General features: G+C 31.1%; 1 protein-coding gene across 1 annotated transcript in view; it reads left to right on the top strand.

The window, feature by feature from the left end:
- Nucleotides 1-22,603, top strand: part of LOC130444186 (alpha-2C adrenergic receptor) — an 877,544-nt gene that overhangs the window by 57,613 nt on the left and 797,328 nt on the right. Inside the window, exon 2 of the mRNA XM_056779234.1 lies at nt 7,172-7,546. Coding sequence (XP_056635212.1) covers nt 7,179-7,546 — 368 coding nt within the window. The 5' untranslated portion in view covers nt 7,172-7,178. The remainder of the gene's footprint in view (nt 1-7,171; nt 7,547-22,603) is intronic.

The following is a 22,603-nucleotide window of genomic DNA, read 5'->3' as shown; positions in this document are numbered from 1 at the left end:
TATTTTCTATTTTTTTCTGCAGTTTTTGGTCCAATTACTTTGAACTTATGAAGTTGCATTTTTCCCAAATTTAAGTCTTGTGTTCTTTATCTCTTGTTTCTTCTGATTCCATCCTTCTCTGAGATGTCGGTTCCTATAATTGTTTTTCCAGTATTTCTCCGTTTCCTTGTATTTTTCTTGGCTAGTCCTTCGAAAACGGCTCTACTTCTTCAGGTGAAATAATTCCCTTTTCGAAAGTTTCTGCATTTAGATTTAAAGGTTTTAATGATGCGGTTTTTACACCTGATGGCCCAGCTCTTGGTTCATCTGTTATTTCTTCTTTATTTGACGTTAAATACTGAGTCTGTTTATCAGTAGTAGTAAGGTTGGGCTGAGGTGCGTTATTTTCCAAATCATAATCCGTTAGTAAAAACCCATAAAATCATGACCTGAAAATATTCTTCTTTCCAGTGGATATATTCTGGAAGTTCTAAGACCACTAAACTAAACTAAACTAAATATTGTTGGTCCTGTAAACTCAAGAAAAAGCTGTTCCCAGAACCTCAGTAAATGTCAAATGTTTTTCCTACTTACTAAACAGCGAAGACTCTACACCTTGCCTCCTGAATATTTTAAGAGGAGCATATATAATTGAATCAAGTGGCTGGAGCCTGTTTGATGTGTGAGGTGAAGAAGTTATCATAACGATTCCAGCATCAGAAGCTTTTTCGTCTGCTTCAATGGACAAATGTGAGTCTTGATTATTAAAGAATAATAAAACGCGTTCGTCCTTTGAACATTTGACAAACTTAATGAAATGGCCAAGGAATTTTGAGAACAGCTGTTGATTTGACCAGCAAGTGCGAGCTGCAGCTCTTATTGTTCCAGCGCCAAATAGCATTCTGTCTGAGAAAAAAACTCTGGGGAATATCAGAATTGGCAGAATATAGTTTCCAGAAGCATTAATTGCTGCTGTCATAGTTACAAGGGCTCCCTTCTCGGCTGTTGTTGTACTTCCTAGTTGTTCAATTGTTTTTGGTGCTATTTTTAACGGGTTTTCGAATTGATATAGTGCTTTGATGCCTTTTAAGAAAGCCACGCATCCACTCCTCACCTACAATTTATTCTGCATCCCATGTAAGAGGATATCTATTTTATTGGCCACAGCAAATTGTCGTGTTCCTTAGTTAAGCCATATCGCATTGGAGCAATTTTTTTAATATATTTTGCTAAGCAATTTTCCTATTCTGCAGTAAACACTTGGTTAACAGCAAATTTCACCATATATTCATAACTTCCTTTTCTATATTTGAATTTTTTCGACTCTCTGAAGAGTGTGGTAAGGCTAGTTTTAAACACTTTGAAAGCCTCCCTAAAGTTCATTTTTTGGCTGGATCTCCATTACAGGCTTCTTTTATGGCATCAGGACCTGTATCTCTCTTTTTAATAATCTTGCTTTGGGCCATTACGATCTCTACAAGAAAAAAAACCTAAAAAAACCTATCCTTTACTATGGAACACGTTCCATGGTACATGAGGTGATTTTGTTTCAAGGTACAAGAGGATGCATTTTTCCAATCAATTAATTTTACAACAAAGAAGTTATGTTAAAAAAAAATAACAGCACTGCTCAATTACTTTCCAATAGTAACAAGGTATAACTAGATACACCACTAACCTAACCACAATCATTTACCGTTACAAAAAATCTAACTTAAATATTTAAAAACTATTCACTCTATTAAGTTGAAACTACTTTTTCGTACTACTGCTACAAACTGCAGTCTAGAATACAGCTATGAAGAGTATATAGACTTGCCAATTATGATCATTTAAGGATTGATAGATGGAGACACTGATTTTAAATTTGAATCGTTTCAAGGTACACTATATCCAAGGTACAACAGTCTCCCCAACCTAAAATCCTCAACCAAGAAAAAACAAAAATGTATCTAAAATATAATTGAAATGAACTGTTTGTTTGAAAATAAACTGTTCAACAGTCTTATAGAACATGTAAAATATGGATAAATATGGCGTTTTATCAAAAGATAACATTCATTTTAAGAAAAGAGTGATGCTCCAAATGGAATAAATGTTGATCCCTATATACAATTTACCATAAAAAGAGAAAATATTGAATTTTTCTGGAAACTGAAAACGAAGACAGTGAAATTTTAATCGACCGATATAGTCCTATATTTCATGCAAAGAGCCTGAAAATATCGTTCCAATTTTTTTATGAAAATTCAACTGTTTCATATCTCTTGAAACGAATTTAATAAAATACATCTGACAGTGACTTTGGCATCAGACAATATTTAGTGTATACTAATACCAATTCTGACAAAAATATCTCAAATACTTGTATATATTTACCATACATAGTATCAGTTACTCCCAAAGACAAAACCCTACAATTAGATATGCCGTCACTAAAATTGATAAACATCAGTCGATTGACTAACATAGTTTATGAAATTCTTTGTTAAATTTGTGATAAAAAATACATTGATCAGTCTAAGACTTTACTTACCATCGAATAACCTCTCAAAAAAGTGACAGCAAAGTATATCCTGAAAGATGCTCGCTTGTCGACCAAGTTTCTATAAAGGTTATTCTTTGGATTATAATTTTGTCATAGTTGTGTGGATGACGACTGTAAATAACTGTTTTTAGAAATAATACATATTGCTTAAGCTTATCAGTCATCAGTGATCAACCAATCTTATATAACCTATAAAATACAGCTTCATCCATAACACCCGTTATCCAGCCTATAAACATTTAATGTCTCATATATTCTAGCCTATGAAAAGTTTCAACTTAATTTGTAATAAAACCAATAAAAATTCTCTGTGTCTGAAAACGACTTAGCCGCATCAATCCTAAATTTTGACGAGTTGAAATAACAATTTGAATAAAAAAACAATCAACAAACTCCATTTTCTTGTCACTAATATAGAATATAAATATAGACAAAATTATCCTACCTATATTCATACACATTCACCTCCCAATATAATTTAAAAGTAACTTGGAAATAAAATTCGATCCTTCAATTCGCCTCCACTAAAATTAAAAGTACAATTTGATGTCTAATTGCCACAATCCTACAATTTATTTCAAGCGTTTTCTATACTGGTTATTCAATGAAATTTTCTTATCAAGAAATATCAGAAACCACATCAAACAGATTTGTGAGTCGTGAAATCTACTCAAATCTTTAAATCCAAATCTAAAAATCAGTTGTTATTGTCTATATAAGATGATTGTGACATTACGAGTATATATATATATATATATATATATATATATATATATATATATATATATATATATATATATATATATATATATACTATATATACTTATATACAGTGAAACTTGGTTAAGTGAGACATCAAGGGACCTGCACTGTCGTTTCACTTATAGAGGTATTCCACTTACCCAGTGTCTCAGATATACAGGTATAAATAAATATCTGTCTCATTTACAGAGGATTCCATTAATAGAGGTGAGAATACAGGTTGTTTCAGTTATACAGGTTAAATTATTGAATAAAATAAAATAACGTGTTATGTGTGTAAATGAGTTTTAATAAAAAAATAGTACTTAAAGGTAATCATACAAATTTATGTAATCAACAAAAATATTCAAGCACGTTTTTACACGTAATATGTACTCAACGACAAGAGCTGAGCTCTTAAATATATGATGATGATGTACGAATATGGAAACAGAATGTATCAATTATAAAAATCAGATCAGTATCAGCCATCAGATGTTGCTTCTTCGCGTGTCTTCCCACTTTCATAAACGGATATTAACTTCAGTTTTTCACGTAATGATAACGATTGTAGCTTTCTTTTTGGCATTTTTCAAATAAACATCTGTATGATAGTGAAGCGAAACTAAAACTAAAGGTAATTGAAGCTCAAAATGTGTACTTACGTAGTAAGTACGAGTAAACAAACAATGTTATCTCAGTTATAGAGGTTTATGCATATAAAATTTACTCGCTGTCTCAGTTATAGAGGTAACTATGATGATAAATCGAAAGAACAAATCCCAGATATAGAGGCTTACCTCGTCCCACTAACAGAGGTAATTCAGTGCCAAAATGTTGGGACTTCAGCATGAGTTCCAGTTATGGAGGTTTCTCACTTATCCAGGTCCCACTTAACCGAGTTTCACTGTATATATATATATATATATATATATATATATATATATATATATATATATATATATATTGATTGTGATTTTCATACAATTGAAAACATGTAGGCAGGAGAGTTTTGAATAAGTTTATTATTGGATTGCAAATTTTAAAGTGTATTGGAAATTCAGATGCTGATCCTTATACAACGTTTATGAATGTTGGTTTGTTGGAACTGGTTTCACGACAAAAACTTACGACTTCATCAAAAACTTTGATCGATGGCTTTTTTGGCTCGGGAAATTCTTTCTTAGTTTTTTCATTTGTCATATCACACGAGTCAACTGTATAATAGATGTTCCATTTTTATAGCGAGAATAATAAAAAAGTCCCTGACTGGAAACACATCATGATAAGTAGTCTTAGGTCTCAGTTGAATGATATGAACAATTAATATTAATTTTAATGCCACCAACTTTTCCTCAAAATGAAATTAAAAAAAGAAAATTAGGAGAAAATTAAAAAAAAAGGAAACGAAAAAGAAAATTATTTGATAGGATGAATTAACTGCAAACGCGATCTTACAAATTAATATAAATTGCCACAAAAATGAAAAATGTTTCAGTAGTGATGCATCAATTGAAAAAAGGAAAAGAGCAAAATTTTCTGCATATTTCGTAAGACAACGACAACAAACAGTAATATAGTAGAAATAACTATAACTTCTATATGCCAGAGATAAGATTAAAAAACTCTCAACTGCATCTAACAATTAGTGGTGATGTAGTCGAGTTTACTCTGCAAACTGCATACCTGTGTAAAAATGAAATAAAAATAAGAATGCGGACGTGAACAACATTTCTAAAATATAACCAGACAAGTACTGAAGAGATTTCACTTTATTTGCTACAACGAGTGAAATGAAATGAAGAAGCACAATACAAGTAACAATTTTTCAAAGCAAACATGGAAAGATATATAAGAAAAACTTGGGATAGTGGAATTGCTTAATAGAATTAATGAATCAATTTTTTTGAGATATTGATAGTGATGATATAACAACAGCGTGCGACAGAAATATATCTCGGTAGATACTATATGGAAATAGAGTTGACATAAAATAGGGCAGAGTAGATTATAATAAATTTTGAGTTAGTATGGAGTTATTATCCTGCCTCCAAAATACTTTCTCTGGAGTTTTTTCTCCCACTTCCGAAGGAATAGCTCTACTCATTTGAGGTACTCAAGCATCTTGTTAAAATAGGAAGAATATACGCAAAAAGGTTGATGTGCCGTATACGGATTACTCGCAAAATCTATAGTCGTCATCTTAAGATGGTACCTTACAGGATATTATCCTGCTTCACCTTAGTAAGGTTATTGCAGGGTTACTTAGTTTCTATAAGCTATTGTTTCAGAAGTTTGTTCACACTCACCCGCAAGCATTTTCAAAGTGTGGGAATGTGGCAAAATTAAACAACAAAGTGTACTAACTTTATGTAATATATTCCGGGCTCTCAAATAATAATGGAATAATCATCGTCTGGGACTAAAATTGTGGTCAATATAGGAATATGTGTTGAAGTATAACTGTTGAAATAATTAATAACTTTTTGTTACATTTACAGTTTTATTTTAACGGGACACGATGCTAACAACCCAATTTGAAATCAGAGACTATAACGTCGACAAGTGTCACGATTATGTGTGTTGTGCGGGTTATCTTCTTAACACAACAATAGATGGCACTATGTGTCTTATTTACATATTTGAATAGATTATTATGAGATTAACCTAATTATAACAATAATTATTATGGAATTTACTTACAATAATTAGTTAAGAATTTCGGCGATTTGAGATTGGTTATTTCTTCTAAAAAACATTAAATTCATCGGTTTCAAAAATTATTACTCTAATTGACGTTTGATAGAAATATCAAGTTTATTGATTATGATTGTTATACTAATCGTTGTTAATTTTCATTGGTTAGATTATGAATTACATTAAATTTTTATTGGTTAGATTAGTCTAGGTAATTGTGAATGATGTTGAATATTGATTGGTTATTTGATAAATGACATTGAAATTTAATAGGCTTAATCGTTATGGATGGAGCTGAATATTTATTGTTTCTTTATGGAAGACAATTAATTTTATAGGCTAGGTTGTTATGAGTGGTATTGAATTTTGTACAGTATTTTAAGGTTTTGAAGTTGAAGTGATGGATCAGATATTTTGAGCACCCTATTTTTCATCTGTTTGTTTAAATAAAATAGTGTGAGGTGGTTGATATGAATGATAATCGATAATTGATATATCTTCCAGAACTCAATTGACTGGTATAAGAAACCATTAAGTTTTACCACTAATGAATAACTTCTCGCGAAAAGATAATCCTTATTATGCAATATTGGATTAAGTAAATAGTGGTTTCCTCGAAATTAACTGTGAGGATTCTAACATTATTTTGGATATCTGGCTTAAAGCACTTATTATATTAAAATATCGTGGACTGTTAAGTCATAATGATGAAGTGAATAATACTCGTTAGAGCATGAAATTTCCAAGAAATGCATCTAACAAGAAATTGTTGTATAAATTTGAAAAGATTGAGATTGTTTATTGAAAGAATAGTTTAACTAAGGACGAAGTACCAACTTACCATATGTTATCAGTTAGGGGATTGATGTGACATTTTTTGGCGAAGTGGTGTTCTGGTTCTCTATTGGAGGGAAAATGTAGTAAATATTGGTTGGTTATGCTAGTAAGATAGTTTAACTTCGGCCTTTGAATACGATAAGTATGTTATCGTTAGTGTTGGTGTGGTCGAAACTCTTCAATGTCAATATTCTCAACTCGAGATTTGACAGATGAAATATTCCCAATTATAAATGGAACACAGTCAGATTCTTTAGTCATTTTTTCTGTATAAAAAAGTCACAGTTTTTTATTATCTGATGAAATATAAACTCTAATACGAATATTATTATCTGTGAAAGTATTTTCACGTTTTTTTTGTTGTTTCAGAACTAAAATGTCGCTAGAAACTCCAACTTCAACAGCAAAATTACCATTGTGTTTTGAAGATCTATTTTACCAGTGCGATGTCAGTGACGTGAATGGCAATATATCCAACCACACTTTATCAGTTCCTCATTATCCAAGTGGCTACACTATAACTCAAATCGCAGTGGCATCCATTGTTGTTACCGTTCTCATGATAGTGATTGTTGTGGGTAACATGTTGGTTATAATAGCGATAAGTACTGAAAAAGCTCTAAAAAACATTCAAAACTGGTTTATAGCTTCTTTGGCTGTGTCGGACTTTTTTCTCGGATTAATAATTATGCCGTTTTCGTTAGCCAATGAGTTGATGGGATACTGGGTGTTTGGATTGTGGTGGTAAGTACAAACAAAATTTAATATAAGATTAATCGAATTAGAACTTTCAATGTCAAAATATTTTATTACTCAACATATTCTCCTCTTACTTGAATATATTTATTACAGCGAACCTGCAACGTCTCTAGACCTTTCAAAAAATGTTCCAGACCTCCACAGCTTTCATTACCTCCTCTTTGGAGGAAAATTTATGACCTTTTAAACTTTTGTTCAGTTTAGGAAAGAGATGATAGTCGGACGTAGCCAAATCTGGTGTTCTAGTAATTCAAACCCTAAATCACGAATTTTTTGCATGGCAACATGAAATTCGGTTTAAGAAGTCTACATCGTTTTCAAATCAAGCAAAGATCAAATGCGATGCTACTACACTTGCACGCTTTTGGTCAACATTCAAACATCTGGAAATCCATTTTGCAGCAATTTTTCTCATGTCCAAATTGACATGAACTATATGATGAGACGCGTTCGTATGAAATATTCAGTGCTTCAGACATTCGTTTTATCCCAATTCGACGGTCTTTAAAATAACGTCATGAACTGCATCGATATTTTCGGGGATTGACACAAAAACCGGCCTTCCCGATCGGTCATCATCATCAATGGAAAATTTACCTCTTTTAAAGCTTGCAGTCTAATTTTTCACGTCTCATACGAAGGCATTGATCACCAAGGGTATTAAGCATATATTCGTAAATCTGCTTACCTCTTAACCCTTTTAAATACGTGGACTTGATGATGGCTCAATACTCCAATTTTTCGATTTTCACAATTTCGGTGAACATCTTTTTTCTTTTAATTTATTGCGTTCTGGTTCACTTTTTTGACGTCAAACTTTACACTGACACTTCTAATAATTTATTGTTCGTTGCTATGGTAACGCAATATTTTGTTTATACATGGAACTGCTCTAGGCTAACTAGATATTGATACATCCTCGTAATTAAACATATAAGAATAAAAAACATATCTTAGTATCATAAGTATTTCAAGAGGTTACATAAGAAATGGAAACTAATTACCTAGAGTAGTATATGAATGTAAAATAGGAATAGGGACAATATATTGAAAAATTCTTGGAAATATAAATTTAATTTTACTAACAATATTTTTTATGAAATTATATTATGCAATCGGCCGTTCAATGAGTTCTATTATTCAATAAAAGATAGTGGTTCATGCTCCACCAGAATTTTATATTCAGCGTGAAAATTTGAGTATCTTTCAATCATAAAATTTTCACAACCAGTAGGTGAGCACGAAAATAAATTCATGTACGTTTGATATAAGTGTATGAGTACTTTTAACCTTCAATTTGAAAACTAAAATGATGGAGTGCTGCATCAACCACAGAAAAAATTTTATGGCATATTTCGATCTCTTTATTTTTGTCCCAAACTTTATGTGAATATGAGAGAGTAATTTCTGGAGTAATAATTATTTTGAAACTCTCAGTAGAAATTCAATAGTTTTTGACCACAGACTCATAAACTTATTGCAAGCTTTGATCAAAATGATCTTTATTTTAAACCTGGAAGCACGAGATGAGACTACAGTGAAAATAGGCACAGTTTTCGTAAAACCAAATAGAGATGAATTGATCAATTTTTTCAAATGTTTCTCTTCAAGTTTGTTCAATGAATTTATTTGGTAAGATATAGAACACATTGTGTCAGAATATAGTGAGGACTGTGCCTCTCTTCTTTTCCCATTCATGGCTTGGCAGAACACATTTAATATGGTTTTGCTTCGCACATGGTGATGCGTCCCATCGACATACATCACCGATGGGATGTATCTTGTTCTACAGCCTTTTCCCAAATTTCTCATATGGTAGCAAATTTATATGACTTTTTCCGATTTTCTCGCGTTTCTTTCTCATCAAATGGCAAATAGTTGATAAGAAATTCGGATTTTTATTTATTATGCTTCTGTCATTACAGGTTCAAAAACTGGCGACTCTATATCATAGAATGTAAAATGGAGATTTTTCGAAATATCACTATAATATAAAAGTCCGAATAAAGAATTTATTTTCACAAGAGTCGTCGGTCCATTTTATCACTGTTCAGATCTTAAGACACCTTCAGTATCACATTTAGACTCTGATAAGTCAGTGAACAATTTTTTTTAACGAGTTTCACTGATTATAGGAATTAGGCTATTCAAATACCATTTACAAGTATGTTCTGCATGGGCAGTTAGGTATAGAGGCGAATCATCATCGTCGCTTGAAACGGATGTCAGATTTGTCATTTTTATTTCCATTGGAGTCCAATGGTTCACTTCCGTCACAATCCGTCATATCAGGAGCATTTGAGTCTTCATTTATCAATTGCTCAAATTCATGTATACCCGTATATCCAATTTTTGATGAAGTAGTTAAAATAAATATTTGTAAGCTTCGTGATTAGATCCAATTCAAGGGTATATTACCAGAATCTTGGAAGGAGAGAGGAGAGAATATGATTTCTATGGACATTTGATTCCCTTTCTAATGTTATTCTGAATCATTTTTGGAAAGGAAATAAAAATAAATATAAACACAGACTTATAGAATAGATTTATTGCTGATATTTAAAAGCTATGATGGTACCACGGCTCTTCTGTTCGTTTATTAGAAGTAACTACAGGGAATGCAATAATGTAGACCATGTAGTTAAGTTGTTACTACTTTTGTGTTTTCAAAATACGCTTTTTCATAAACATAAACATTAGTCAACCTTCCTTGACTCTTCTAAAATATTGAATCTTTTCTCTTCTAAAATATTGAATCATAATGGCTAAAACTGTTCATTCGAAGTTTTTCCGTTGAAAATGATATTGATCAATCTGTTGCATATTTCTCATAATACAGAAGAATTATATGGGGACTGTGATGTTCTAGAATCCATCACAGGCATAATGGAAATTCATTATCGAAATACTTGGAGCAGCTTGATTAATCGCAATATTTTTTGTATAAATGTGAGCAAATATACAATAAATAAGTGAATGAGTTAAGATATAAATTTAATAATTCATTTCTCATATTATTAGTTCAAGAGACTGCAAAAACCAGAAGTTATGTATGGGGCAATATCATATCAGAAAGAAGTTTCTATTTAACAATTATCCAGTATTAGACCAGTGTTTACCAAACACACCGAAGTAGTCATATCGCTCAGTCTAGTGCCTATGTCAGTATTCATTCTCAAGAATTTGTACCTAGAAGCTTGGGGTGGTATAAATACAAAATATACAGCGAAAATGGGAAAACTGGAGTTTGAATGGCTCTTATGACACCAAACCAACAAATTAATGGTAGTTGCAGATATCTGAATCTATACCAGAAATACTTCATAAGATAACTTGAAATAATAATACACCTATCTATTCTGAGACAATAACTACATTTTCAGAGTTCAGAGAAACCGTTAAAATTTGAGAAATGGATAGATTTTTGTGATTTGGATTTTTTGTAGTGCATGACAAACATCTCTATGTCTCTATTTTGACATTTTTGTTCTCTATCGATTGAAGATCGGAAACGTTTCGGTCAAAATCTGAATGCAATATAAATCATAACTATTATAATTGTGATAGTTATTATGAAGTTATAGATTATAAATCTCAAATTAAAAAATGTCTGATCACTGTCAATGAGTTGTTTTAATAATATTTAATGAGGGTACTTTTTTTAAGTTTTATTAAGACAAAATAAAGAACCAAAAGAAATCGGGATAGTTAAATGGCACATGAAGGATATTGGAAGTGCACGAACCTAGCGATAATTGATAATAACCAAATATTCACTCATATTTTTCATATAAAAAAATTCTTTACCTTATAGTATGGAGCTAATGAGAAACTTTTCATATTTGTTTATTAGCTATTTAAACACATTCTAGTCAGCTATGTATCTAACGGGATATGTAGTTGTAATTATCCTGATCAGTTCCATTTGTACTTATATCTATATCAATTTTTGAGCATTTGAAAACATTATTAGTAATTTCATCAACTCTATAATTCCTCACCATCATCTTTGTCAGTATTACCAGGATGCAATGGAATTTTTCGACTAGATTTTTACCCACATCAAACAATCAGGTTAAGTCGATGTTTTGCATTCTTCCTAATAACCAATTACAATAAAATAATTCCACAATTTATCTCCATAATTTTTGCCAGTGTCTCTAAGATTACACTTGACGAATCTTAGGATTTACCCATGTAACGGTAAAGTATTAAATGGAATTATTAGATTAGGAAATGATTCACGCAGCGACCTGATATTTAAGTCAAATATGATTTAACAAATGAATTGGGGTCAGAAACTAGAAGACACGGATTTATAGTCAATCCCCCTGAGGACTGAATTCCCAATATAAGTTTAAAATGGGTGACGAGAAAATTAATTTCACCATCCTAAAAGCTTTGAGTAGTCAACATTATAGTTATAATTTTTTACGAAAGAGAGTTGGTTTGAAAAACATTGTCCTCCATGCCCCACTTTTTTAAATATGTGATATTAATGTTTTAGTAGATCATTCTATTCTTATACGATGAAATTTTATGTATTTTGATAATAATTTATCATTATTTAGTATTTCAATTCAATATTTATGTGAAAGTATAAAAGTTTCTGAGCCCTCAAAAGTTACACAAGATTAAATGGATCATAACCTGAATTTTAGAATCGTTAACTGAATTTAATTCATGAGATTCTATATCGTTACATTTACTTCAACGACTGTCTACTTCCTATCCAGAGTTGCTTTATAAACTCAATTATCCACCGTTTGAAATGAAATAGCCCGTAATAAGTTTACACTCATAGAAATAGTATGATGTAAAAGATTTTCTCATCTGCAAATTAAAATGGGAATAATATGATTATTTTTCAACATGTATCCAATAAAAAGTTATAGCTTGAATTGATTGCACGTTGGTCTCGTCAACAAATATTTTTTTTCTTCAAGCCTTCAGATGCAACTCCAGACAACACTTTTCAAATGCAAAGATTTTTGAGAAAGAGGTTATTAAAAAACATTTTTTTATTTATGTTGTTGTTGAAACATACAACAAAAATTCTTTCGAAGGATGAGAATATTTGTGCTATCAACGGGTTATTTTCCGTAGCAGATGTTGAAAATCTCCTCCACTGTCTACTTGGCAAGCATCCAGGCGGTAGTCAAACCTAATATCGGTTAACTATCATCAATTATATATGACATTTTATCAACAACAGGTGATCCCGGACTATACAGAACACAGAATTTATTGATTTACCGTGTTCAAACGGATACTAGCTTAAATTTCCGTTGGAATTTGTACGAAGAAACATATATTGTGATTGTTGAAAATTTTAAGTCTAAATATTTTCACTCAATTTCTCACATTTCTTCAGAAACCTGTAAAACAAGTCTTATTAAAATGAAATAATATTGAGGATCTAAGACCAGTAATTATTTGTCACTTTTGTGCTCCCAAGAGAATTTTGTATTCAAAAAATAGTTGGTTTGGTTTGCTAATGGTGTTTTTTTTTAGCATAAATACTTCCATAAATTATTATAATGGGTTGGTGTCAAAGTAATTTCAGTTTTGTGTTAACAAATAGAACACTTTTTTTAGCAAAGAATAATTTTTAGTCAATTATAAACTTTCCATATTGCTCAATGATCTTTTACCATCTTTCTTCCTACTTTATCATAAAATTTCTGGTCCTTATCAGCAAAAAACTGAACCAGTTGCTATTGAAGGTCATCGTCATTTGTGAAAGTTTGACCATTAAAAAAATTCTGCAAACGTGGTGCTAGATCGTTTAAGGGTGCATATCGCAAATTTTGTTTCTTTGTGTTAAATAACTTTCTTGCAATGCGTAACGTACCTAAATATCAAGCTTTTTAATTAGTCCAAGACATTTTAAGTGTTTTTCAATTATTGTTTGCGATACATGTAGTGTCTTCGCAACCTCTCCAACAGTTATATGACGATCCTCTTGAATTATAAATTTGATTGGTCATCATCAACCACAGTAGGCTGACCAGGACGTTGCTTATCTTTGAGGGAAAAATCTTCAGAGCAGAATTTTTTATACCAATTCTGACATGTGATCTTTGTTAACTAATCAGCACCACAAACTTCACATATTTCTTTGTGAGCCGCAGCAGCTTTCTTTCCTTTCTGGAAACAAAAAGTAAACTATGCCGAGAATGCTCGTTTCTGCACTTCATCTAAAATCAACTTGCATCTAATAGCTTTAATAATAATCACGCACTACTTGCTTCTTAAGTTACGTCAAAACTATAGAAACGACTCTTGGTCGAACTCAATACTTCTGAAATTTCAAAAGTAAATAGTTCATCTTCAGTCTCTGAGGACAACAACCTGGTTATAGAAACGCGCGTCAGACAGTGTAATTTTGAGTATTGGTGTAGTGGTGGTGTAAACAGTGTATTCAGTATAAATATCGCAAACGGCTCCAGAAATTTTGTAATGAAAATGAGGGTCTAAGATTTGATTACCAAGAATCCCTGCTCAAACAATAATTTTTTCAGTGAATCTAATCTAGAAAAAATGTTTTCATCTAACATTACTATAAATTATCACAAAAATACGTTCTCCCATCAAAATCGTCTCTCATGAGCTCCTGAGTGGCATATTTGAAAATTTTTCCTCGAGTAAGGGAACTGTGACCTTGTGTTATCTCGATAAACAATCATTTGTAAAATGAATATTCTTTATGTTGAATCAACCGTTTTTCTGATTACTTACATTTGACGAAATTGAATGGGAAATTTGTATTGAGTGTAATATAGTGGATTTGTGAAATATAGTGAGTATAGGACATTGTATATGATATAGACTTACCTAAAGAATCTTAAAAATAAATGATTCACAGAGTATTGCATAGAAATAAAAAAGTTGGTATTGGCTACTATCACTATATTATGTTTGTATAATGCTAGGAGCGAAAATGCGCTTCTCTAAATACAAATAGACGTTTTTCCCAGAACGCTCTCATTTATTTATTAACGAATTATTCCATCTAGCTCTTCCACCGTATATCAGCTGACAATAATCAAGCCGATTCAATGATAATATCTAGAGTACTTTCAGATATGTCGAAAGTCGAGGAATAATTAATTACTACATTTTGACTCTCAAAGGCTCTATTCCAACAGAAACGACAAATTGGGAAAATTTACATATTTAATTTTGCCAACTTCGATTTCAGTGCAGTGAAGAATTCCACTATTGCAAATATATATGGAAACTCTCTGAATATCTACGAGTATATTCTGGGTTAAGATAATTCTACTGAGCACAGTTGGCGAGAGTCATTAGAAAATTGTCGAAAAGTGCAAAAAGAACAACATGGAAATGTATATATACACACAGAAAAAACATTCTGAGTACATGCATGGAAATATTTCTTTCTGCTAAAACTATACAGTTGGCAATTGAACCACAAATCGTTCAAAACCCATAGAAATGAATAATATTATTAATTCACTATATACTCTCCCCAATCGATTCGTACGAATGTTGATCATTATCATAAAAAATGGGATCAACCAAGTTTTTTTCTCAAAACTTAAACTCAAACTAAATAAATGTAGTTCGAAAAAATTAAAAATCATGCTCTCAAAGTACATCAAACTGGAATGTTAGAAATAATTTTCTAATTAAGCATAAAACAATAATGAATGAAAAATCTAGTATTATTGTGAAAAAAACGTACATCGAAAAGCCGACACTTTTTTAGTTTGGCATGCTTTAAAAGCATGTTTTTTAGTTTTTATTAAAACTATAATCATATTTCACTTTTTAGTTTCTTAATTGATACCACTCTCGTATAATGGCGTCGCTCTCCATATAACTACATCTCGTCGAAGTGTTTAATTTCCAACTCAAAGATCGGAGGTTCGTATCCACTGTTAAACGCAATTTCTATTGAATAAGCCACTTGCTCTAAGTCCAGAGGAGAGTAACAAACAAGCTCACAAAAAAAACTATATACAGGACAAGCTAATATAAGTGTATTCAAAAAGGCATCTTTTTTCTCTTATGGTAATGTTGAAATTCGAAAATTTTAATCCTGATTCAAGAATACATATAATTTGAATTTGTTATTTTGAGTTGTACATGATAATAATTTCTTCATCATATTGATGAATTTCCAAGGTATTTTCTCTGAAATCTCATATTAGTGTATTTTGATTCACTAAGAAGTGGTATACGTAGAAACTAAGGAAGTAAGTAGAATTTCGATTCTTCATAATGTCACCAATTCTACTTGGGTCACAAAGCTAGCAATGCTACAATCTGTACGAGGTGTTGAGAAAAAAAATTGTGGTTAGTATGATAAAAAACGTTGAATCGATGACACATTTTGAGAATAGATGACGACAAACTGTTGTTATTGGACTAATGTATCTTGTATGTTCAGAACTTATAGAAAGTGAATACTACACTATTCATACTACCATTATACCAAAACTGACAACTACACTGTCGGACGCGCGATTTTATAACCAAGTTATCGTCTTCAGTAAAATAAACAGTCTCTGAAGACGATAACTTGGTTATCGAAACACGCGTCAGACAGTCTAATTGTGAGTGTTGATGTAGTAGCTAGTGGCTGAGCCAAATTAATTATCACTTTCACTGTAGATTTATTTAAATTCTTTGTATAAAATTGAATGTGAATGAGCTATTCGATTCATATGGTTAGATAAATTTGGATACAATTATGAGGAAAACAATGAATTTATTCGGTCATGTGACTGCTATAGAAGGATTGCTGACGATTTCATAAAATACGACTCAATCTGTTTCGTTTCGTTACGAAGCAAAATTATGTAGATTACTATTAATTGAGCTTATGATAATTTTCTTCTAGTACATAAACCATTTACGTGAACCAAATAATGAATAGCGTCGTTCAAATGAACATTGCATGTACCTGTATCGGAAAACAATGACCACCATTCATTTAACTACCATAAAACAAAACTATTAATGCTATTATCCAGAAGTATAGTTATGAATACTATTTTCTTCATCATTCAGATACTATATTCAAAAAAAATTCAGTACAATGGTTTAGAAAGGAATGAGAGAGTTACATTGTGTTGTGGATCAAACTTTTCCTTACGCCTTCGAAAAAAATCTAGTTGATTTTTTGGTAGTTATTCATGTTGGTAAGTGACAACACAGATGCAAATAAGAGCTGCAGAACATTAAGGAGAAATACAGATGTCTCTATATGGTCGTTCAATAAGTTTTGGAGTTCCATGAGAAAAATATAATTAAATGGATTTAAAAAGATTCACTGATTGTATACACTCTCCTTTGACCTCATTTCATTTAATTCAGTGATGATCTAATTTATGGATTTGATCTCTGAAAGAAGATTCTGGAAATAGTTGAGATACGCTTCCATGCATGCAATAAGCTCTTTATTTAATATAAATCTTTATTTTGCGATTGTTTTTTGAGATGAGTGCATCAGTTTGATAAAAATAGTTTTCTCTGTGAGAACCATGTGTTTTATATGTTTTTCTCACAAATTTTCAAATCCAGTGGATTAAAACATTATAATCACACTTTGCGTTAATAATTTCAGTAGTTCAGGGATTATTCATAAGCAAAATTCTTTTATATTCCCATAAACCAATGTCAACATCTCACCATATTTCTGAACTTTACATCGAACCAGATCAGAATACCGTATCAGTATCTTCATTCGCTTTTTTCTTTTGAATCAAAATCAAAGAGACGGATTCATCTCATCTACGGATTTGAAACGACGGGCCACTCCTTACTGATCATTCCCAAAACAGTCCTAATAGTGTTGAGAAATTTGCATATAACTGTGTTATTATCCCGATGTCCAAGATCCCAGACAAAAAATTGTTCTGATTGTCGAATGGAAATTCATATCCTGTATCGTTGTTATGTTTTCTAGTATTGATGCAAATTTTTGGAACGCCATTCACATTTAACGATCCTTAGATTCTAAAATGCATAAGCCTATTTTTCTGCTGCTAGAATTCGAGGTGAATATTCCTTGTACACTTTTAATAATCGTTCCAGAACTTACCATGTCTATAGTACAATGCAATTATAAACTTCTGCCCTGTTTGGGAACTATATCACCAGTTATAGTTATGAAATGAAAGAGAATTACAGGTAATGTTGATAACAAATTATACTTGTGGATTTAGCTAAGATGTATAACAGCCTTGTATCAAGTCTTTCGATGAAGTGCTATAATATGTACTCAATGCTATTGAGAATGTAGCATGACACAGCGGCTCCTTTCGATAAAGAAAAAAAATAGATAGAGTGCAAGAATGTCTTATACTTATTATATCAATAGAAATATTCAAAATTATCCGCAAATTTATTTAGGTTGCAGTCATTTGCAGTTATCCTAATTGTTGATAAACAAACTGGTAATTCAATTGTTTCATATAAAATTTTGATCCATAAATAATTTTTATGATTATAAATAATTTGACGGACGTAGTTTTTTAAAATGATCGTAAAACTCAACTTTCTTAATAGAAACCAGAATACTATCCTGTTTAGCTTTACAGAAAAATATCTAACTTCCCCGAATATCTAGTCTTTTATTTTCTACCTACTTTTGCGCTTAAATATTCCAAAGCATGACGTAACGTGCACTATCAAGATATTTTAATTTTTAGTTCTCCGTTTCTGTTCTAATTAAAACTGAGAAAGGTAGTGAAATATTTCAGTATTATTTTGAGAATTAACTTCTACGGTTGGAAGAACAATGCCCTACTAAAAGAGAAAATTGATGTTTATGAAAATAGGAACTTTAATGTTCAGGGGAATATTCAGTAGTACACTCATAAAAAAATGGAATTATCTTATCACAACTGAACTTGGCTCAACATAATAGAACCATTTCTGTATTCTGCTTACTTCATTTCTATTTATCGAAATAAATCAACTACATAGAAGGTGTCATTCAAGGATAACAAGTTTGTCATTTCAATAATCATTCATTTTTTTCCTTCAAAACTATTGATTTTGAAAATTACTTCGATTAATTATTTTACAAGCCCACCTTAACTTAACTTAACCTATTGGATAGGACATCATCAACTCATTATCCACGTCATCAATGCTCATGCTATGTCCTGCTCCTATTCGTTAAACGATTCCTTTTATTTTTGTTAACCTCAGTCTTTAATCCACGTACATTTATTTTTGAAAAAAATTGTTAGGTATCTACTTACCATGCTATGATGATAAATGGAGTTTGAATGCAGATTTTAACAGCAATAACAACAAAAAAAACTGATAAGTACCGGGTATTTGTGTTGTTATTGTACTTATAATAGTTATAGTTATTGTAATATTCTTTTTATTCATTTAAACACTTTTCAATCACAAAACGATTGGGTGGAATTATAAACAAGGTGGTTTTTTTAAGTAATTTATTTATACACCAACACTCACAAACCAATGTATTCACTCACATTAAACCAACAATTTATTCAACCACACTACAATCTAAACTATACACTAACACTATCGTTCATCATCTAATTAATTTAACTACACCGTTTAGTCTACTTTTCACAATTTCGATGTGTACACATGACATTGTTGACCGATCACCGTTCAAAAACTAGAGAGTCGTTGTATATACACTATTATCACATTCTAGAATCTTCGATTTCATGAATATATCTAATTTGATGTTAACAAACTAAAAGGGTCTCTCAGAATTCACATCTAAATCAGTTTAAAAAATAATAATAAGTCCTAAAACATCAAAATGTGAATACAACTAGTCGGTCTGTGTCAGTGGGGGAGCTCGTATCGTTATGAATATTGTTTATTTTCTCAATTGTCAACTCTTTCAATGTTAGTTTCAAGTTAAGACAGAAAACAAATGAATAGAATGTGGAGCAGAATTTTTGATTGACCCTATGGAGAGATTCAATTTGTTTAAAGTTAATATGATATCAAAAATATTATCACCATAGTCATCGTCATCTACGTATTCAGTTTCATTAGCACATTTAAAATCAATAAATATTTGAGAGTAGTTAGAGTTACCAAAATTTTGCTGAACTGGTGGCAACTAATTTGGACATATCTTCGTTGTTTGAGATTGTGCTATTGTGGGTGGCTAATTTCAATTTTCAATTTTTCAATCTGCGTATTAATGGCTTGTAGTTTAGATAGGTGAGTGGATATAATAAGCTGTTGAGGTTTGTTAGTTACTTTAAGGGGGAAGGTTGAGATGAAGCTGCAGATGCATATTAAAATAAAGATGACTGATTATTGATGTTGTCGCTCGCTATAATATTGTCGATTCAAAATTTATATAGTCTCAACTGATAAGGCTGGTAAATGGTATGATACCGATTTAAATTTTTATGCAATGAATGAATACACCTTGAGTTTTATCACAATTTCTCAGTTATGTGGTGTCTGGTTACGTTGAAGTATAACACGTTGTACGTAGACTCCGGTAATTAATGTGAATAATGACTAACTTGAATCGAGAAAACATAATGGAAATGAATATAAACATATTAGATACTATTATATAATTATAGCAACTATCTATTTTACTAACTCAATATATGACTAACAACTATCTACTCTGTTTTGTTCACTCAAGCTAGGTAGTAAACAATTTGAGCTCTGTGTAATTTACACCTTGTTTTGTTCACGTCATGTCCTTAATATTTGATAACTAATCCTTAATTGTTTATAACTAGTACGAAAATAATTTCGGTTTCCATTTACCTTGTCCTCGTGTCCAGTCCAACTCAGTTCATATTAGCTTTTCTGACCGTCGAGGTAAATAACCTCCAACAAATTAATTCTTACTTTATGAGTCGGTGTCATTCACTATGAAGTTATGCGCACTTGTGTAATGTATTGTGAGATATTTCACTGTAATATTTCTCGTAGCTGATTTTAGAAACACGTTTTGTTGCTTTCGATCGGGGTCGAACTCATAAAATTCATTCGTCCGTCAGCAAACATTAATAATAAGAAATCCAGTTTACATGAAATTACTGCTGTGTATATTGAAACATAAGTAGACTGCTAAAGTTACTAACCGTTTTGATTGAAAATATTCAATCTGACCATATTATTGCTCTCTTTTACTTCACTATCAAGCTCATGAATCTCGGGACCTGGCCTCCTGTCTAAAATTGTCTCCAAATAGTAATATACACAAAGTTGATATGATTAAATGTTTTTCAGCAGTTTCGAAAACATTATTACCAACTAATGAAATTGTGTATTTTTGTGAATATGTCCAAATTTAGATTTCTACGAGCGTCATTAACTAACATTTTATGGAATAAAAGATACCAATTTTTTTTCGATGAGCTTAGCAATTGTAGCAAATATATCTAAAAAAACATACTTTTTTATTTAATCATATTCACTTTATATATATTATACATATTATTGGTTTGAAACCAAACGTTTTATTTGCATTTCGTGTTTGAAACTCGAGACGTCTCATTGAGATATCGAAAATAGAAAGGAAGGAGAGAAACGGTTTGTTGTTTGAACAATTGAAATTTTATACGCATTTCAAGAGATGTTTGGAACAATTTACACTCCCATATTACCTTTTTTATTTCCTTCAATATCATGTTATTTACACACCCATTTGGCGGTTCAGCTTGTCGCATTCAGCATGACCTTAATCTTCTGTGATGTAGTTCAATCTTGCTTAGACTATGAATCTATGTAATCTGTTGTAGTTACTATGATCTGACACTTGATATAATAATATTAAAGATCTTAAATTTCAGTATCAAAATGAAAATTTAATAATAAGAAATTAAAGAAATATATATATATATATATATATATATATATATATATATATATATATATATTTAATTTCTTATTTCTCTGACCTTTTAATATGTTTATGCAAATAAATGTACTTGATATTGATAAAGACTTAAAGAAGTGGAAACGTCAAATTTTCATCTGTCCTTAAAAAATAAGGAAATAAACTACTTTTAAATCAGAAGAGACCAAAAATTAAGAACATTTAGTTGCAGATACAGAGTGAGCTGTATGTATGGGACGTCTCAATTATCTCGGAAACCTCTTGTACGATTTTTATAAATGTGATACGGCCAATATTATTGTGGTATCTACAATGTTGTCAGATCTTTCCTTTTTCCGGTAAAATAATGAACTTTGTTATTTCAAGATGACCACCCTATATATTTTGGGTTTTTAGAAATCTTTAAGAAATGCTAATTATTTTTCATATGATATTCTTTATACTTAAATGCGATAATTTATATTTATACATTCATATTATCTTCTTCAAAGTAACAATAAATATTGTACAGATGGCTATGATTGAATAAGTTCGTTTAATATGAATATTCTTTAATAATTTATGTGCTAATACAATTCTCGTAACAAGGTCTAGTGTCAGTGAGTTAGAGAAAAGTTTAACGAAACTGGTGCAGTAAAATGTTAGAAGTAGATCCACATTTGTGATGTAAAAAAATAACAAATTTTAGAAAACATACAATAGAGGCGATTACAGCAGATACTCAAAATGTTGTCCATTTACTTCATTACATCAAGCCATACGATTTTTAAAATTTTGCAATACATTTTGCAACATCCATGATTGTTCAATTCTTCTTATCTCTGTGGTAATCCTATGTTTGAAGTCCTGAATATTGGCAGGTTTTGTTTTATAAACGATGTTTTTTAAGTGACCCTCTAAAGGATTCATGTCGAGTTATCTCGGGGGCCATTCGATAAAACCACACCTTCCAATCTATCTTCTGGGAAACACATTATTTAGGTATTGCCTCACCAGACACGTCTAGTGAGAGGGCACTTTGTTGTAGCCAAATATTGTCATTTGGGACCTTGCTATTGTTTCAAAATTTGTAATAATGATTTTTTTCAAATTTAATTGAAAATACTATCCGAGCCAACTCAGTTATAATACCAATTTACTTTCAGTAGATCTTGTTATGGGATTTCGGTTATAAATTATTGAAGATATTACAC

This window comes from Diorhabda sublineata, chromosome 5 (assembly GCF_026230105.1).
Source record: "Diorhabda sublineata isolate icDioSubl1.1 chromosome 5, icDioSubl1.1, whole genome shotgun sequence".
Taxonomy (NCBI): Eukaryota; Metazoa; Arthropoda; class Insecta; order Coleoptera; family Chrysomelidae; genus Diorhabda; species Diorhabda sublineata.
Note: the sequence above shows the minus strand (reverse complement) of the source record. Positions and strands in the feature narration are given on the sequence as shown.